We start from the raw sequence: 16940 nt of genomic DNA on the forward strand, positions 1-16940 counted from the left end.
TGGCGAAACTTCACGCTGAAACTCCTTATCGAAATTTCAGCCCAGTATCAGATAATTGCAATTACCAACAGCATGATTTAAATGGCATATTTAACGGATATGGGTTGAAGCGGTAGTCGTATATTTCAGGTATTCATTCCGAAATCCCCTTGTGAAACCAGGGAAAACCACGAAGAATTTTAACCAAGCGAGCCGGTAACCCAGACATGAATAGAACAGAGTACAGTCCAAATAGACGCTCAACGAATTAATTTCAAAATAAACGTGATAAATATAATGCTTTAAAATTCCAAATTAATTCTTTTAAAACATACAGACCTATATTATTTATATACTAAGATAAACAAAAGTATAAAAACTGCCAACTTCAGTGATATAATCGCATTTTGTACTTGTATGAAGATTTTTGTCTGGCTACTTCAATATATTTTAAAGTGCAAAGGATAAATGCCTCAGACACATAGTGACTGATAATTGGGGACTTTCATTACTGCTGTAACACCATAATTCATACGCCTACAATATACATCATGCATGAGAAATGTATGCCCCATCATGCCGGAGGCCCACAGAAAAACTTCACATTTTCAAACTGGTACAGAAAACAAATTCGGCATACTTATAACTTCATACCGACACCAGTCGATGGAAAAACTCTCAAAGTTATTTACACACACCAAAGAGAATCGATATATGCTCCGCGAAACTCACAGCAGATATCGAGACGATAATCGAACTCGTCCAAAACTTTGCACAGTGTTCCTAGTGATGCTAAGAGGCTCTTCGATATAGTTAAACAAACAAAAGGAGTAATTATATAAATCCTCTCCGTTTCGCATTATATTTTATTTACTTCATATTAATTGTTGCCTTTTTACAATATATGATAAAGACCAACGGCGGACATAAAATCGGAAATACTGCACTTGGAAATCCATACACTCGAAACAACAGTTATCAAAAACAAATTTAAATGTTTCATTGTCTCGGTTTCTGAATGGGGATATTTTTGATCATGATTGTTTGTTGAACGATCCAAAAACACTTTTAAGATGTCAAGGTTTCCTACAATTCTTCTTCAAGTCAATCACTTTGAAGTTGTCTGCGTGCCGAAAGGCACATTCCTGTAATGGTGAACAAATGACGAATGATTTAGCGAAAATAAATGCGTGCTGTATGAAGCAGGTGCCCAACCAACTTGTAGGCAGATATCAACATTTCGGACATAGCCATTGCCTCCATCTTGAGAACTGTTTAAAATTCTGTTTTATTTGTCTTACCTCTCCATATGTGCTACATGTTCTGCCTATCCCATGCCTCTTTATTTAATTATTATAATAACATTCGGCGATGACTAAATTATGAAGTGGCCATTACGTAAATTTCCCCAGCATTCTGTTACTTTCTGTCTATTGGAACAAATGTTATCTTCAGCATTTCTTTTCAAACACCTGAACAATTTCTCGTGTTCTTATGCCATACTGCGGTCACTGCCCGGATTATACAAACTTAGAGAAACTCTATTTTATTTCTCCTTCATGAAACGTAATAAAATATATCGATGATAAGTTACAACGACATTGAGATCATTAAACAAATTTTTTAGGAGTCACGTCCGTATATACAGGACCTACGAATACACGACACATTCAAAATAGCTTAAGCAGAAAGAGAGGACACCCGTAGGCACATGCAGTGACTTACTCTGTGCGCCCAGCAACAACCTCCACAGAAAGGGGCGCCGCCACCGGAACACGAATCGACGCGCTGACCTGCGCCGAGACGCTTCGGACGTCGCTTCTTTCGCACTTTGCTTGGTACGGCGTACATATAGTTGGAGAATCGACGCCTGGAATGTCGCACTATCGATACCCAGTCAATCATTGTTCACTATTTTCGTGCGTCTCTGCACGGAGAACAGAAATCCTTCACTAGTCTTCCAAGATTTACAAATTATCATAAATCATTGTCAATAAAACACTATACAGTCGCCGGCAAATATATTTATTCCAATATAAAACGCACGTTTTTATTAGTGTTTTACATCACAGCATACAAGACGCTTTCATACACTTAGAACTTTTAACTAGCTTCATACGACAGAGTCCTTCCTGAGGATATCATAGCTCAGATTTTCAAGAAAGTCGCCTTCTGTAGAATCTGTCAGCCACAATCGTAGACACAAGTGTCAGTCAGTAAAGGCTCATATTTGTAACCAGATGACAAAACAGTTAACAATCGCACTTCAAGTAGGAACCGCTAGAACGAATTAAAGTCAAGAACGAGTTGACGAAACAATGCATTTGGCTTCGTTAGGACATGCCCTAATAACGCAATGACGTTCTCGCATAACTGAAATATATAGAAGTACAGTTTGTATGAATTAGGAATTTTTTAATAATTCCGTCCATCAGCTTCGTTTATCTACAGTCGCTAGTTTGAACATTCATGTTTTCAGCCGTCGTGTTACTATCAGTGAATGTTAAGGCATTATTTGTATAGGACCTGCAGAGTAACACCCTTAAGTTACACGCTTTCTTCTTACGTTACTACATGATTTATCATACAGGCGCCGTCGTCAGGTGAAACGCTGCACACTTTAAGGATTATGGACCACAGACACGGAATACTGAAACATTAGTTATTTAAATCTTACTGTTTCACAAAGAAAAATATTACGTATGCGTGTTATTGGCTATTGAAGATCATTGCTTTAGGCTTACCTTACATAACTTATAATTTATGTACCAATGCGATAGTTTCGGTCTTAAAACATAATAATGAACGAGTGTTCACGATGCATAACCAAATACGTCCGTAGTGCAGAGTAATAGTTAAGAAGCCGACAGTAGCTCAGCTGGTCAAGAAACCCCTCGCCTTCTTACGAACTTATCATCTCTCCCAAGTTACATGTCCCTCCTAACAAATAGTCCTTCATTCAATCATCCTAGCAATATTTGTTGAGAAGTACAGATTAAGACGCTGGATGCTAGAAGGTCCGAGTTACTGACAGCGGTTTCAAATAAACCGCAACTAAGTAAATAAAATATAAAGCTCATTATGGAATTATTTCCAGCCCCCTGTCACTTCAATCAACTTCGGTTTAAATGCTCTCATGAAGAACCCAGTTCTCAGACACTCTCAACCTTTATTAAACCATTAATGTGAGAGACGAAGGTTTACATACATACAAAACAGGCAGAATTTTATTTTATATATTCTATTATTAACATTTTAGATAGAATACAAGTAGAATAAAGACTCTGAAGACTGCTGTCTTCTGGATTGTTACGCCGTGTTGTCTGGTAGAAATTTACCGAAGTTTCAGAGGTCCTTGCTGCCTCCATTATTATAGCCCTGATGATGGAGCCAGCAAGGACCTCTGAAACGTCGGTAAACTGAAGACAGCCACCTTCAGACTCAACGACGTGAAAACCTCAAATCCTACGAGATTCTAAACTGCATGTTGTCAAGCATTTCCCAAATTTAATCTGCTCGTAATTTCTTGGCGAATGCAATTCTGATTTGGTCTTAACGCCCCCAATATACGAACTCTGCCAATATGCAATTTCTTATAAAAATTCGCGGCACACTAAAACCCTGTGGCGGTACACCAGTTGCACCACAGCATTAAAAGAAGCATTTACATTTGTAGCATCTGTTTCCATGACGGATTATTCAGTAGTTCAGAGCGTGGGATCAATTTCTAATTCTGGAAAGTAAAAATACTGATATTTTTCTTGGAATGAACACGAGAAGCAGCACCGTACTGATTCATTTTTCAGTGAAAGAAGGAACTGTTTAGGACGAGCCTTACAAAGTTGGTCAATCCAGCCACGGCAAGCCTTCATGCACGCATTAAGTATCAAAATACGTATATCTTGAACCTAACCAATGAATGCGCATAATTATATGTATTGCTGCAATTACAGTGTCTTGATAACAAAAGAAAATATAATTCGCACTGCATTAAACACAAGTACGTTAAATAATTAATATATGACTTTATAAAGTGTGGTTTATTCGACAGTATCAAAGTTTATACAAATTCCCTACCTGCTGTAGTTCTATAATAATGCTTATTTTTAAAACGCGTGCCAATTTTTTATACTTGCCCACTTGGCGGCGAGTTTTGGATTCTTTTCAGAAGAGAAAAATGAAATGGACTGACAATTATTTATTTATTTATTCTTTTGGCATGAAACATTGTGTGCAGCCCTCGATGACCTCTAACGTTCCGAAATTGGCACGTTCACTCATAAGTACGAAGAAATATGAACTAATTTACATTATAACACATACGTACTCCAAGGATCTGGAGTAATCCTCCCAATTTTTGAAAAAATCAGGGACCGAACCCATAACTGAGTTCTCCTTAAGACTTGGCCTGTCCAACAATTAAATGCCACAAAAGGGAGTAAAATTAAAGTAAAGTTTGTCCCACTATACGCCATGTAGGCGTTTGGGGTGAGTGGAGGTATAGCGCCTCTCTTCCTTGACCTCGGCACTAGATGGGGGTATGTGGTCGGCATCACGCCCCGGTCGGCTTTGCTCTCGGGAAAGGATCCCGGTACCCATTGTAGAGGAGGCTGGGTGGGCCCCAGAGCCGGTCTGGACGCAGAGGCTAGAGGAAAAATCCTCTGCCCCCGTCGGGGATCGAACCCCGGTCGTCCAGCCTGTAGCTAGTCACTATACTGACTGAGCTATCCCGGCTCATGCCACAAAAGGGAGTAATCGAGAAAAACTATTGTAATACCCGTCAAAAACTACGTAGATGTCACAAGGAATCGGAAAACGAGCCAGTCAAGAAAAGGGCAAACTTTCCTCACTTGTAGTAATAAAGACATGGGCCCTTTGTGCATGTACAGAACGCTAACTAGAATTTACGGATCGGCAAAGGTAAGCAGACCACTTGTTGAGAAACACTGTCTTTATGGAAGTGACAATCGATAATAGCTCTGGGGCCTTGATGCCGGCGTGTATATAAACGCGCACTGTCATTCATACTAGCTGATCACTTCGAGTGTCATTACCACGTGCCCGGCCGAACAAGCAAGTGACAGTCACACAGGAAGGATAAAAGATTTAAAAAAACCACGTAACACCAACATCGCTAGCATACAGGATACCTATTCTGACAAAGCACTTTTTTTACCACGAACAGCAGCTGATGAATCACCACCAAAACAACAACGTAAACAATTATACGAAATTTAGGGAAATAGTCTCTGATAACACAGAAACTAAACGAATCACGATGCACAACATGGCTTCGAAGTTCACATGCGAACTTCCCTGAACCTCCGCCACACGGCACAACTTACGAGCTTCGACCGGAGTCTTAGCATAGCAACTGCACACCTCGACAAGTTTCTTGCTACAAGCGAAGGAACGGCGTGCCCGAGTGGGCTGGTCAGGGACAGATCTAATTTGGTACGTACTGGCTGACTCTGAACCCTTTGCTATCAGTCTGCCACTGGCCAGCTGTACGCATGCCCGCGGTGCAAATGTAGAACCCTAATAGCAACAAAGTTAGCGCTATACAATAACAGCGCGACGCCAGGAATGGCGAAATGACTTCCGGCAATTTACTCTTACTTTCGCCGTCATTGTGGGGGGGGGGGGGGGGGCAATACACAGAGAAAACACGTTAACAGCTGTGACTGTGTTGGGTTCCCGACAATACAAATTTAATCCATCTTCAGTGGATACTGAAAACGAGTCTGAGAGTAAAATCAATTTCTAAATAAGTTCAGAATGCATTAGCTTTGTGGTATATTTCGTCGTTCCTAAGGATTATAACTCACAAGTTTGGAATAACATGTATCTTATCTATTTGGTAACGGAACACTCCTTATTTAAAAAAAATAATAAACGTGATTCTGAGTCAGTTATATTTGTCTCCATTCCTCAAAACCTCCTTTCAAAAATCAATCTTAATGTTACCCTACATACATGTAGCTACACTTGGTAAAAGTGGAATTAAACCCATAAATCGACACTTTAAATTACAGTGGTTCATCTGTTATCGTAATTACACTAAAGAATTTCGCGTAGTAGCCATGTGTTAGTTTAAAATTTTCTAAAAAAAAACTTTTTAAAATAATCTATTGCCAAACAAGATTTCAGGATCCCTTGTAGAATACCTCTAGTGTTTATTTCACCTCGCGTGATCGTATGACTACCATAACAAGGAAATAAAATGTACCGATATGGGGAAGGTATCCAGCAGTCGTATGCTAGTATTATTTATACCAGTTCTTAAAAAAATTGGTTATTAATAACAGTAACGTCTACAGTTCAATCACGAAACAGAGACAAACTTAATAATAAGCTCTCGAAGAAGGTACTTTAAATAACTTTCTAATTTCAGAATATGGATACACTTGGAAACGGATGTTATTGTGTTCTGAGCATCCGGAATAATAAAAACTGTTTATGTTCTGAGTGATCGGTGTTTGACTGAGGTTTTATAAATATCAGTCTACTGACTCGTTTAAAATGATAATTCGTTTAAAAATTAAAGCCTAGAATGCCTAAAAGTAAAACTTTAAACCGTTTCAATAATATACTAGGCGACAGCTGGAAACTACTGTACATTTGTGTGCCTGCAGGTAAATTAAAAGTGGATAGAGTATGGCGGACAAGACAAATTTCTTATCAAATCTCCTTCATGCTGCGAGTAGGAATAGGTAAAACGTTTGGGCTGATTCATCATAAAACTGAGTATCCTAAGAAATTAAAATCCCATTACATGCATCAAATGTCAAATTATAAACTAGCTTCAAGAACGTAAGTCTAACAAAAATCAGTGGTTATCCAACCCATGACAGAGTCGTGACCTTGGATGTCACGTGGCTTGCCTTCGGGTGTCTTCGCGTCGCGACACTCGTCGTAACGACGACCAAGGACGCGACGCATGGCGTCGGTTGGCTTACCGCCGTCATTATCGGCGTCTCAGGGACCGGCGTCGTGACGCATGTTGGCTTGTGTCGGCGAATGGACGTCAGGCGCCGCGACGACCGGTGTTAAGACGCCCGGCGTAGCGTGTCTTTACGTGACCATTATTGAGCATGAAAGTACAATGTTGTAGCAACAAACAACGGACATTGTGCAATAACATCACAAATTTTGATTAAGCGAAAGAAGTGATTAGTGGAGCTGACGCAACATTCTTTGTTCTTCTAAGTGAATAGGGATATTTGAATCACTCTATAAAACAGGACAGAAATGTACCTATTCATTATCGCACAGGTATATTTTTTAGTTGAGCTAAGCTAAGCAAAGCTAAACAGTAAGTTATGTATTCTTGAGATAATACTTTAGATATACATGAAGGATTACCGTCAGAGAGCCACGAACTGTTTTCATAATGGTGATAAAATCTTTCGTGTCACGAAACTTTAACAGTGGAGTGGGTCAAATCGATAAAAAATTTCTTGCAAAAAAGAAAATCAACAGGCCGAATATAAGCCAAATAAAAATCAATGGAAATGTCATGTCATCACATGAAATGTTACATGAAAACAGCCTGGAGACTTGTTACATTTACAAACACAAATCAGACCACAAATGTCTATTTTCAGAATAGTTTCTTAGAAGTGGCAACACATTTCAGCTAAAGGAAAATCCACTGCGGTACAAACTTCAATACGAAACAGACCAACAAAACTACAGCCCGACGAACCTTGAAATCGACACTCGATAACTGCATTTTCGTGATTGTCCCTGGGGTTTACTGGCGAACAGTGCAGTAACTTACAGTTAGTCAATGTGAGCGTCAACTAATGAATACAAAATAACAGGAAATATTTTTGTTCGAGCAATCGGACACAAATTTGGCAGAATGACGTCTGAATATTGCTTTATCTCCAATGCCAGAACACAGGAACTCCAATCACATCGGAGCTATAGCTTTCCTAACCACAACGATAGTTTTTCGTGTCGTGATTACAGCCAGGAGAGGCATTGTTATTCGTAAATATTCATGAGGTGTGCAATACACCACAATTGTCGGTTTTGACACATCCATATAATTAAGATGGCTGCCTTTTAATATGAATTTAATGTAAAGTTAAGGAACTTGCTTTCTTCTGGCGGACATCAATTGCATTTCCTATAGTAAAGCAGTTCCAGAATTCGAATAGGAGAAATCCTTTTCAAATGTTTTAGCCATTTTCTCGATAATTTTCCTAATATTTTATTGATTTTTAGAAACAATACACTGTCCCTTTCTTTGTATGAGTTGCACTAACTTTGATTTTTAATTATGGGCTTTTTCTCCATTAAGAATAGTACATACGAAGATCCTGTCCCAGAACGCCATCTTTAACATACTTTGACTAGTCAGATTTTTAAATTCCGAGCCTCCTTCTTCCACCACAGGTCTTCCTGCTGTCGCAGGATGAGGCACCATATGTAAGCATAGCCTATTATTAAACATTTCTGACTCTGACATTTCTATTAAAGCACGTGGAACGAATAAATCGCACACAAAATTATTTAAAATGTTTAATTAGTCTTTGGAGAAAATATGTATTCTGAACTAAATGCAATCTGAATTATTTACGGAAGCCAAAAGCTTTGCTGATGGAAAAATAATTCACAGTGTCTGCACCCAAAATTTACAGATTACGCTGATAAGAACAGTTTAAAAAATATTCCCACAGTTCCTGAAGTGAGATACCACGTAGTTCATGTTACCGGTGGTTATGCAGAACACGAGTTCTGAGAACAATTTTATCAAGCAAAAGTTAGTTTTCCTCATGGCACTCTATAACTTACAACTGCATAATTACCTCACGTACTAGCAGCAGCCCCAATTGCTGCTAATCTCAATTCAGATATTACATTTTATTTCAGACAGAATTCGGTTCAGTGCGCCTAGCAAAAGTAACATTTAACAAATCCGAAAACCGTCTTACAGTTCTACTTAATCGTAACTACGAATTGCAGTAAGCCAAGAAAGCCTCTTAAAATGCGCACATATTTCTGACACTGAGCCAAGGACTATTCATTGTCTTCTTATATCCTGTCATAATTGAAATGTCGAATTACATGTATAACTATTTAAAACAAAGACTGAAACAGAAATGAATAAATTATTAATTAAAACAAAAGGCCTCATCTAATAGAACTTCTCCTTTAAGCCATATCCTATGGGTGTGATACCATATACTTCATGTGTCAGTGGAAGATGGCAGCACGAACAGTTCACGTAGCCACGGACAGATAGCAGGATGGTGGGTAAGTACGCCATTACAAAGAGACCTCACACGTTTGAGTAACCGCCACTTTCGTAATACCGATAAAAGAAGCCAAAGACTTCGCATCTGAAATGGCCTCCAATGGCATACGCCCACATATGAAATTCCATTCAACCGTTCTCGAGTTATATTCATACAGACTGACATCAAGGATAACGACGTCATCACAGAGGCTCATGAGTAATGGCGGTATTATTTGAGATCATCATCCTACCGCTCAAGTTTGAGAAAATAAAAAATTAAACAACTAAAGCAGCATTCAGTGGCATAATATGATGCCGAATTGCACGAAATTCCGTTCAGCTGTTCTCCAGTTATTAAATGGCAGAACGAAACATTCGTATAAACACTGACAGATGGCAATACGAACTCTTTGGCTAAAAGACGTGACAGACATCCGGTATGAATGTGAGACAGTGTAAGGAGAGGGGAACTAAAGTGCTTAAGTAAAGTCTGATTTCGAATGCACAAATGTGTTCTTTTTGATTTTCCGTACTTCACTGACCTTGCTGCCCGTTTACCATAGACAAAAACTGTTTAGCAATGTTAAGCTCCTTAAACTGTTCAGCGAAAAATTTTGTTTGCATTTCGAAATGCCAATATTATATTGCAACATATTTCACATGCAAATCGACAGATTCTATACACTAAGATACTAGACAACATATAATGTTCATTTCAACGTGACATAGAGTCGGGGTCCTACGTGTTAAATCAGTACAAATCAAAATTAATTAATTTTGTCCGCCATGACTCACAGACCCACCTCCCAATCTCATCAAAATTCTTCAGCAGTTTTTCAGATGAAACATGAGGTTGGAAAGACTCCCGAGTAAGCCCTATGCATTCATCTTGTGCATTTTGTGTAAAGAATGCGTATAAATTATCTTCAGCCGTCAAATGTCAGCCCAAGACACGCCTTACAACACCAAGTTTTTGCAACGCGCTAGGTTGCTTTCGGCTGTTTAGAATGCACCCGTCAAAAAGAAGACATATTGGAAGGTCGCTCCAGCTGGCTTCAAAATCTACAACAAGCTAAGATTAGACCCTTTATTGTCTAACATTCTCGCTTTAGAACGAAAATAGAAGAATATAATACGTTAGTGACAAATACAGCAGACACTAGAAAACCCGCGACTGACAGATGCTGCCACGATATAGCCGAATAAGTCATAAAAACACATCTTTTCTCTATTCTCCATCTGTATTCCGACAGTTAATTTCCTGAGGATTTCTTTTGTCTCTAACTTCAAAATTTCTTAGACTTATGAAATATTTCAGTGTTTTATACGAAGTCCCATTCCATGTGTCATTTCCAAACGGATAAAAAGGAAAAATGTTTAAAGCGGAGATAGGACGTACATATATTTCGAGAGATATGCTACTATATCCCTCTAGTAATTTCATTTCAAGCTTGTTTCATACAATTCAGTGTAATCAATGTACCGATAAGTACAGATCTATGCAAAATAAATGTTTAACGGCTTACGACCATTTCGTTCGACAACTCTCATGTTCGCTGACCTGAAACCTACAAAGCCTGAGGTAATATATTTATTTTCATAAGATTTTGAGTTTCTTACGGCGGTGAAAATGTCGAAGTTGGCTTTGTTCTCAGAAATGCAGTGTGGATTTTTAAGGTAGATATCGACGTTTCGGTGTAACATACTGCCTCCATGTTTAATACTTCAGCCCTAAAGATGGTGGCAGTATGTGTGTCTGAAAGGTTGGTATTTTTCTCGTCCACACGGCGTTACCACAAAGAAGACCAATATTGTAATCTATGGATTATTCGACTCTATAATTACCATAATTTCCAACCAAACCTTTAAACGAATTCTGACCTCCCCATGCATGCTACATATATCGTTCCTAAAATCCTTTTTGATTTGATCTTCACAACATCTGGTGAACATAACCAAACCACATTGACATCATAACTTCTACGTGAGCCTACTTCAGTAGAACGAGTTGTGTCAGACAGGTGATTGACACTTCGATCGAAGCGCTGAGTAGGTGCAATTTCATTATTATTTTTTCTGTGTTAAGATGAAAGAAGCTTGACAGCAAAGTTAGCGAAGGACTGGCGGCGACTGCACAACAGAGCAGACAAGCGCCAACAGCATCGTGGAGTTGGGGCTAAAAATACTCGCCCACTCATCACTCGCTACACCGCGTCAAATGAACGAGACGCTTTCTCCCTCACACGCACCAAGAAAGAAACTTCAGGTTCACGAACCTTTTGCCCAAGCCTCTACAAGTTAATTTGACGCTAAAACAGATTCCCATATAAACTACGGAAATAAGCAAATGCTGTATCATCACATCTAAATTTCTGCCTGTATTGCTTATTGTTATATTACGACCATGTATAGGCTATCAAGAAATTAGTTCGGTCAAGGAATCAACTTTCTTAGGTGCGATAAAGATGAATTATTGAAGATTTTTCACATCAGATGACATCGTGACTTACATCTAGCCAACGTAGGAAATTATTAAATGGAGTGGATTGTTACGGTGATGTGTTTAACTCGCATTTGAGAGGTACGCCTTCTGAATACCGGCTGGATGCTGTAGTTTTGTGGTTTTACTCAGTATTTCTATAAATACTGGGATGGCACATCAAACAGACCATAACTACTTCCACTTATGTCTGTCATTCGATGTAACATAACCTAAATAATTGATATATGGTCGTAATATAACAATTATACCTCTGCAACCGCCCCTCTGCTGTCTGTTTTTCTTCTCACTCTGGTTGCCCCGGGATCAAACCCAGTAGCGTGCCCGGTTTGCTTGCGGTTACAGCTTCATATAACTTCGGATAATGCGGAAGGATTTGTGTAGGGTTTGTCGGCGAGCAAGATTGTCCGACTCTCAGGGATTATACGGGGACTGTGATAGTTGGAGCGGCCGTGCGCCAAGGACGTGAAATCTGTGGGGATGACAAACTGCAGACCACACCGAAGTCACCTTGGAAATATTTCACTTTTTAATTCCTTTTAACAAGTTATTCTTATTTTTGGGCAGCGCGATGATTCGGCTGTTGTATTTTGATCTTGAAGTTTAATGAATCGAGGAGAAACTGTCTGCTTGCTTTTAAGAACCGAACTTTTAGAGAGCGAGCCCCAACGCAACCTCGCTTTTTATATTCCCTGATCGTAACAGTTTTTGAATTTTGAATTGAATATGACAATCCGATTCGTCCCCCAAAAAGTCACTTATGACGTCGGAAACGTGCCGAACAGCCACATTCAAATTTCATTGGTCCGAGTCGTAGTGGAGCAGCGGTCATCTGGCAATCGTCACTTCACACCTACTAGGGCGCCCCAAACCAACGGTCACTAAACTGAATGTTGGGGGAAGAGACTTTCACACGCCAGGATGGCGCCACTCTCTTTCCCAATGTGATACATTGGACAAAGCCAAAACTTAATAAAATCACTCAAATTTTGATGAAGTGAGGTGTACCAAGTATCATCTAATCACACCTCCTTCGTTCATATAAACCAGATTAATATGCCAAAGTCTGGTTTACCCCTCATCTCAAGTTTCAGTCCGTTCGGGAATTGAACCACGGACCTGGACTGGCACACCTCCTATACGTTCCCTTCCGACAAAATATTCTTTTCCGATTCAGCACTGAATGCGCTCAGATATGTTTCGCTTAACTTGCAATGAATATGGCAGATGGAGTTCAGTAACGAAATGGACGCCTAATCGGCATGTCGCTTATTTCCACTTCGGCGCCGATTATAACATTGTTTTTTAAAAAATGATATGAACGCTCTTAACCCCAGTGTGAATATAATACACACTGTACAATTCGACTATAACTGACATCCTAATGGAAGACTTCAACTATTTGTTTGTGTCATTACATAGTATATATCCCTTAATCCTTTACATGCTACCAATGAGATAACAGAATTGGTAACAGCGACTATCTGCTTTGAAGGACTATGACGTATAATAAATTCAGTAAAAAATACGTAATCATCTTGTCATCCAAATACTGAATACTACATATACGTAAGTTGTCAAAGAGACACACGATCAAAAGCATGCCACTCCTCGTGAATAAAACTCATCATTCAAAGAGTTTTAAATATTTACAACCTCTGTCACAACGTATTTTGAAGATGTGAATATTTATTAACTATGATTAAATTTTAGCATTACTATGTTTCAGAAAAGGGCCAAAGTTTAACGACCATTCATATACTGTCGTATTCTACGTCTAACAGCTTGTTCTGTATAAATACTGTATACGCACATACCTATCAACACACTGACGCAGCTACGAAACCCTCATAAACGTAAACCCTCTGGTATGTGTTTTGGTGTGTAATAAGCGCAGTGTACTTAAGCCCTTCTACTGTACAGGGAGGTGTGACAGAAATCGAATTCTGGACACCAAGGCATGATTTATTTTGGAGCGTAAAGTAAAGAAGACAATTCAAAGATTGACATAACATCTATCACTGTACATCGTGAACACTAAAGAAAATAAATACATTAAATAAATTATATTCTGCTAGCACAATGGAAAACATATGTTACAAGGCCACAATGAATCGTTTAGTATACCGCATTTCATGGACATATTTCAATAATCGCCTGAGAAAACAGAAGACATCATTTCAGTCGCAACACTTGGGCCACGGCATTTTAGGTGAAAATATCCTTCCTAATTAAAATCTTAGTTTAGAACAAGTTTCAGGTTTTAAATAAGTGGAATGTGACAGGTTATTTTAAAATCTGTTATCAACGAGAAACGCTTAAATAGAATACAAGAGGAGAGATTAACGATTATCGTCTGAGAGGAAGAACACCATTGGTAGACCAGAAATAGATGAATTAGAGCTTAACAGACTTACAACCGTTTATTAAAAGTAAATTAAGAATAAACAGATCATACGGCTGTTATAAATATGGAACAGGTACGCAAATCTGACATTTAATGTGCGAATTAGTTACATCAACATCTTCAATTTCATTCAAACACAATTCTGGCTGAGAGGACGTCCAAAGAACCGCTCCTGACAGGGAGAAACTTTCCGAGTAATTCCCGATGGAGCTTTATAATCTGAAGAAAAGGTAAAGAGACGAGGCAGAAAACCGTAAAATCATTCATTCTTACTAAAGAAACCTGAGAGCTTGCGAGAACCACAAAGGACAGAAAAATCCTTTTGGTTTGAAGTCATTAATCGTAATTCGGTCCACTGCGGATTTGAAAAGGGATAAGAATAACGATTTTCCTGATCAATCAAGGCCCAGTGCAGCAAATAGAGTACGGTATGAAAAGCTTGAGTGAAGGTAATCATTTTTAAAATGTCTTGAATATTCACGAAGATAGATTCTTTACAAAAATTATACACAGATCGCAAAAATATAAACCGAAAATATCGAAATAGTGTACAAAAGTAAGTGACGTTTAGTATAAAATGAAAACATAAGCAGAGGTTGCGCTTCAACCCTAAAGATGGGGGAGTTTTTTGTCCGAAACGTTTGTATACAGCCACAAGTCCGCACGGCGTTACAACCCAGAAGACCAACATCGACATCTTCACGGCCGTTAGAACTTCAAACCGCACACACAAGTAGAAATTTCTTAATTAACCGGAACTATGTCGACTGGATAAAAATTAATAATAAATATATTACACACGTATACACACTTTTGAGTCCTAATTCATCAGACAAGAGACCGTATTAACAATTACTTCCCAGGTGTACAATGACGAAAAAAACACTTACAAAGTTATTTGTAAAAGGCATCAGGCATCTGCTAAGACTGTTCTGTAAAGGAGATGTAACAGTTTATATGGGGGTACATAATTCGTCTAGACAAGAGAGCCCATTGAAGGCTGAAGTGATATGAAAATTGCAGGAGCTGAATGATTTGTAAGGTTCTTGCAAAGGCACAAAAGACTTTCTATGCGGGAACCTGAGGCAAATGTATAACGTAAGGGTCTAGCTTTAACAAGACTAATACCAAACTTTTTTCTTATATAATGCGAAAGAGGTGCTTGATCGGCCACACACTGGGCCGTGCGACATCTGGAGTTCTAAACGGGAAACAACCGTTCAGAATCCTCATAGGGTTTAGTTGGTATGCGTTGAACGTGGAACATTATTGATTTTAGCTCTGGGGTTTTCAGCAGCCAGAAACACGTGTTAAATTTTTCATTTTCCCCAGGATACATTTTCGGGCCACTTTCTGAACGTGCTACTGCAGGTCGTCTTGGTGACATTAATCAAACAGAATAAATGAAAGCAGAAAATGTTTTGAAGTTTGTTTAACATTCTGTTCCCCTAGCAAAGTCTTCAAAATAACGGGCCGCATTTCTTATCTTATACATCACGATTAATATCTGTAAACCGTCACATTCGCCTATTGCAAGGATTACGATATGACCGTTCTCTCTTCTTCTCATCTCAACGTATTCACTAGCTTTTCTTCAGCCGCTTGATAGGAGTGTCTACGGGCCAATGGAAACCCACGTGGACCGCTCATGTGAAGCAAGGACAACAAACCATCCAGTATAAACAATGACAATTTTCGATTTACCAGGAATCAACACGTCTGTTCACCTACTCATGCAAATATTAAGGCAGGATTTAGGTCAATGGAATTATGCCTACAACACAGACGTCTTTCTTAATCAGCAATTTTTGTCCTACGTCACGGAGAGACCTACTCCAATTACGAACGCTGCAGCATCGAATGTAAAGAGAACGAAGCTATTCGGTACGATGCAGCAGAACCACGTCCTCCCAAAAGACGACCTCCCAACAACCAATATCCTGAATCATGTCCTTTCTCAAGTGTTCTTTTACTCTGGAAGACAACAGTCCTTATATGAAAGCTGTAGCCAAGAAAGGCACAGCGACCTTCAGTAAGGTAACAACTACATTCTCACAGACACGCCAATGGAAGAGAGAATACCAGAAGAAAGGAAAAGAAAAGGAGAAAGGGTGCAGAAGACGCCCGCATAAAAATTATGACAAAAATAAAACAGACGGATTACGTAAAGGAATATGACGAGGGAATTGTTTGTTTCTTTGTTTTGAAGTAACAGTTTCTCAAACAGTATAGCCGGAGAAGAGAGGGTTCGATGCACCAAATGCCAAATGTGGGCTCCAAGTAACGTTTTCTAGGACGGATCTACCCCATTTGCTATTCTGCTAAATCAACGAAGATTTGGATGTTCTGAAAAAAAATGTATTTTTTACTTCTTTTTAAATTTTCCATTAATTTTGTAAGAATGTAAGCTTATTTCAGTAAACTTTAAAATAATAAGGACGTGCGCATTATTTTTGAAACTCAAAAGTGCTTTAGAAGGCCGACTTCATTACTGCTAAACTTTTTCATGTGACAAACTACCAAAGTACGAAAAAGCATACCACACGTCGAAGAATGTCACGTACGTTTCAGAAATCCTTACGATCGCCCTGAGATGGTGGCATTAAAGACCTCTGAAACGTTAGTAAACTTCTACCAGAGTATACGGCGTCACAACCCAGAAGACAGCCATCATCGTACTCACCGCCATGTAAAACTCAAATCCTACTAAGAATAACTCGTTTGACATAAGGAAATACTTACGCAGAAGCAAAACGCGAAGTGAAGAGAGTTCAAATACCTCGGCATTCGTAACAGAAATAAAG

At 38.9% G+C, this 16940-nt stretch overlaps 1 protein-coding gene across 5 annotated transcripts in view; it reads right to left on the reverse strand.

Annotated features, from left to right (window-relative positions):
• dlg1 (MAGUK family member discs large 1) overlaps nucleotides 1–16940 on the reverse strand; it is a 338246-nt gene that overhangs the window by 190146 nt on the left and 131160 nt on the right. The window contains exon 1 of one of the 5 annotated variants that reach the window (XM_022067372.2): nucleotides 1705–2311. The exons of the other annotated variants lie outside the window; for them this stretch is intronic. Coding sequence (XP_021923064.1) covers nucleotides 1705–1884 — 180 coding nt within the window. The 5' untranslated portion in view covers nucleotides 1885–2311. Of the gene's footprint in view, nucleotides 1–1704; nucleotides 2312–16940 lie in introns of those variants that run through there. 5 annotated transcript variants of the gene reach the window in all.

The sequence above is a fragment of the Zootermopsis nevadensis genome, unplaced genomic scaffold (assembly GCF_977971745.1).
Source record: "Zootermopsis nevadensis isolate Lab colony 2312 unplaced genomic scaffold, Znev_1.0 Znev_ptg000030l, whole genome shotgun sequence".
NCBI lineage: Eukaryota > Metazoa > Arthropoda > Insecta > Blattodea > Termopsidae > Zootermopsis > Zootermopsis nevadensis.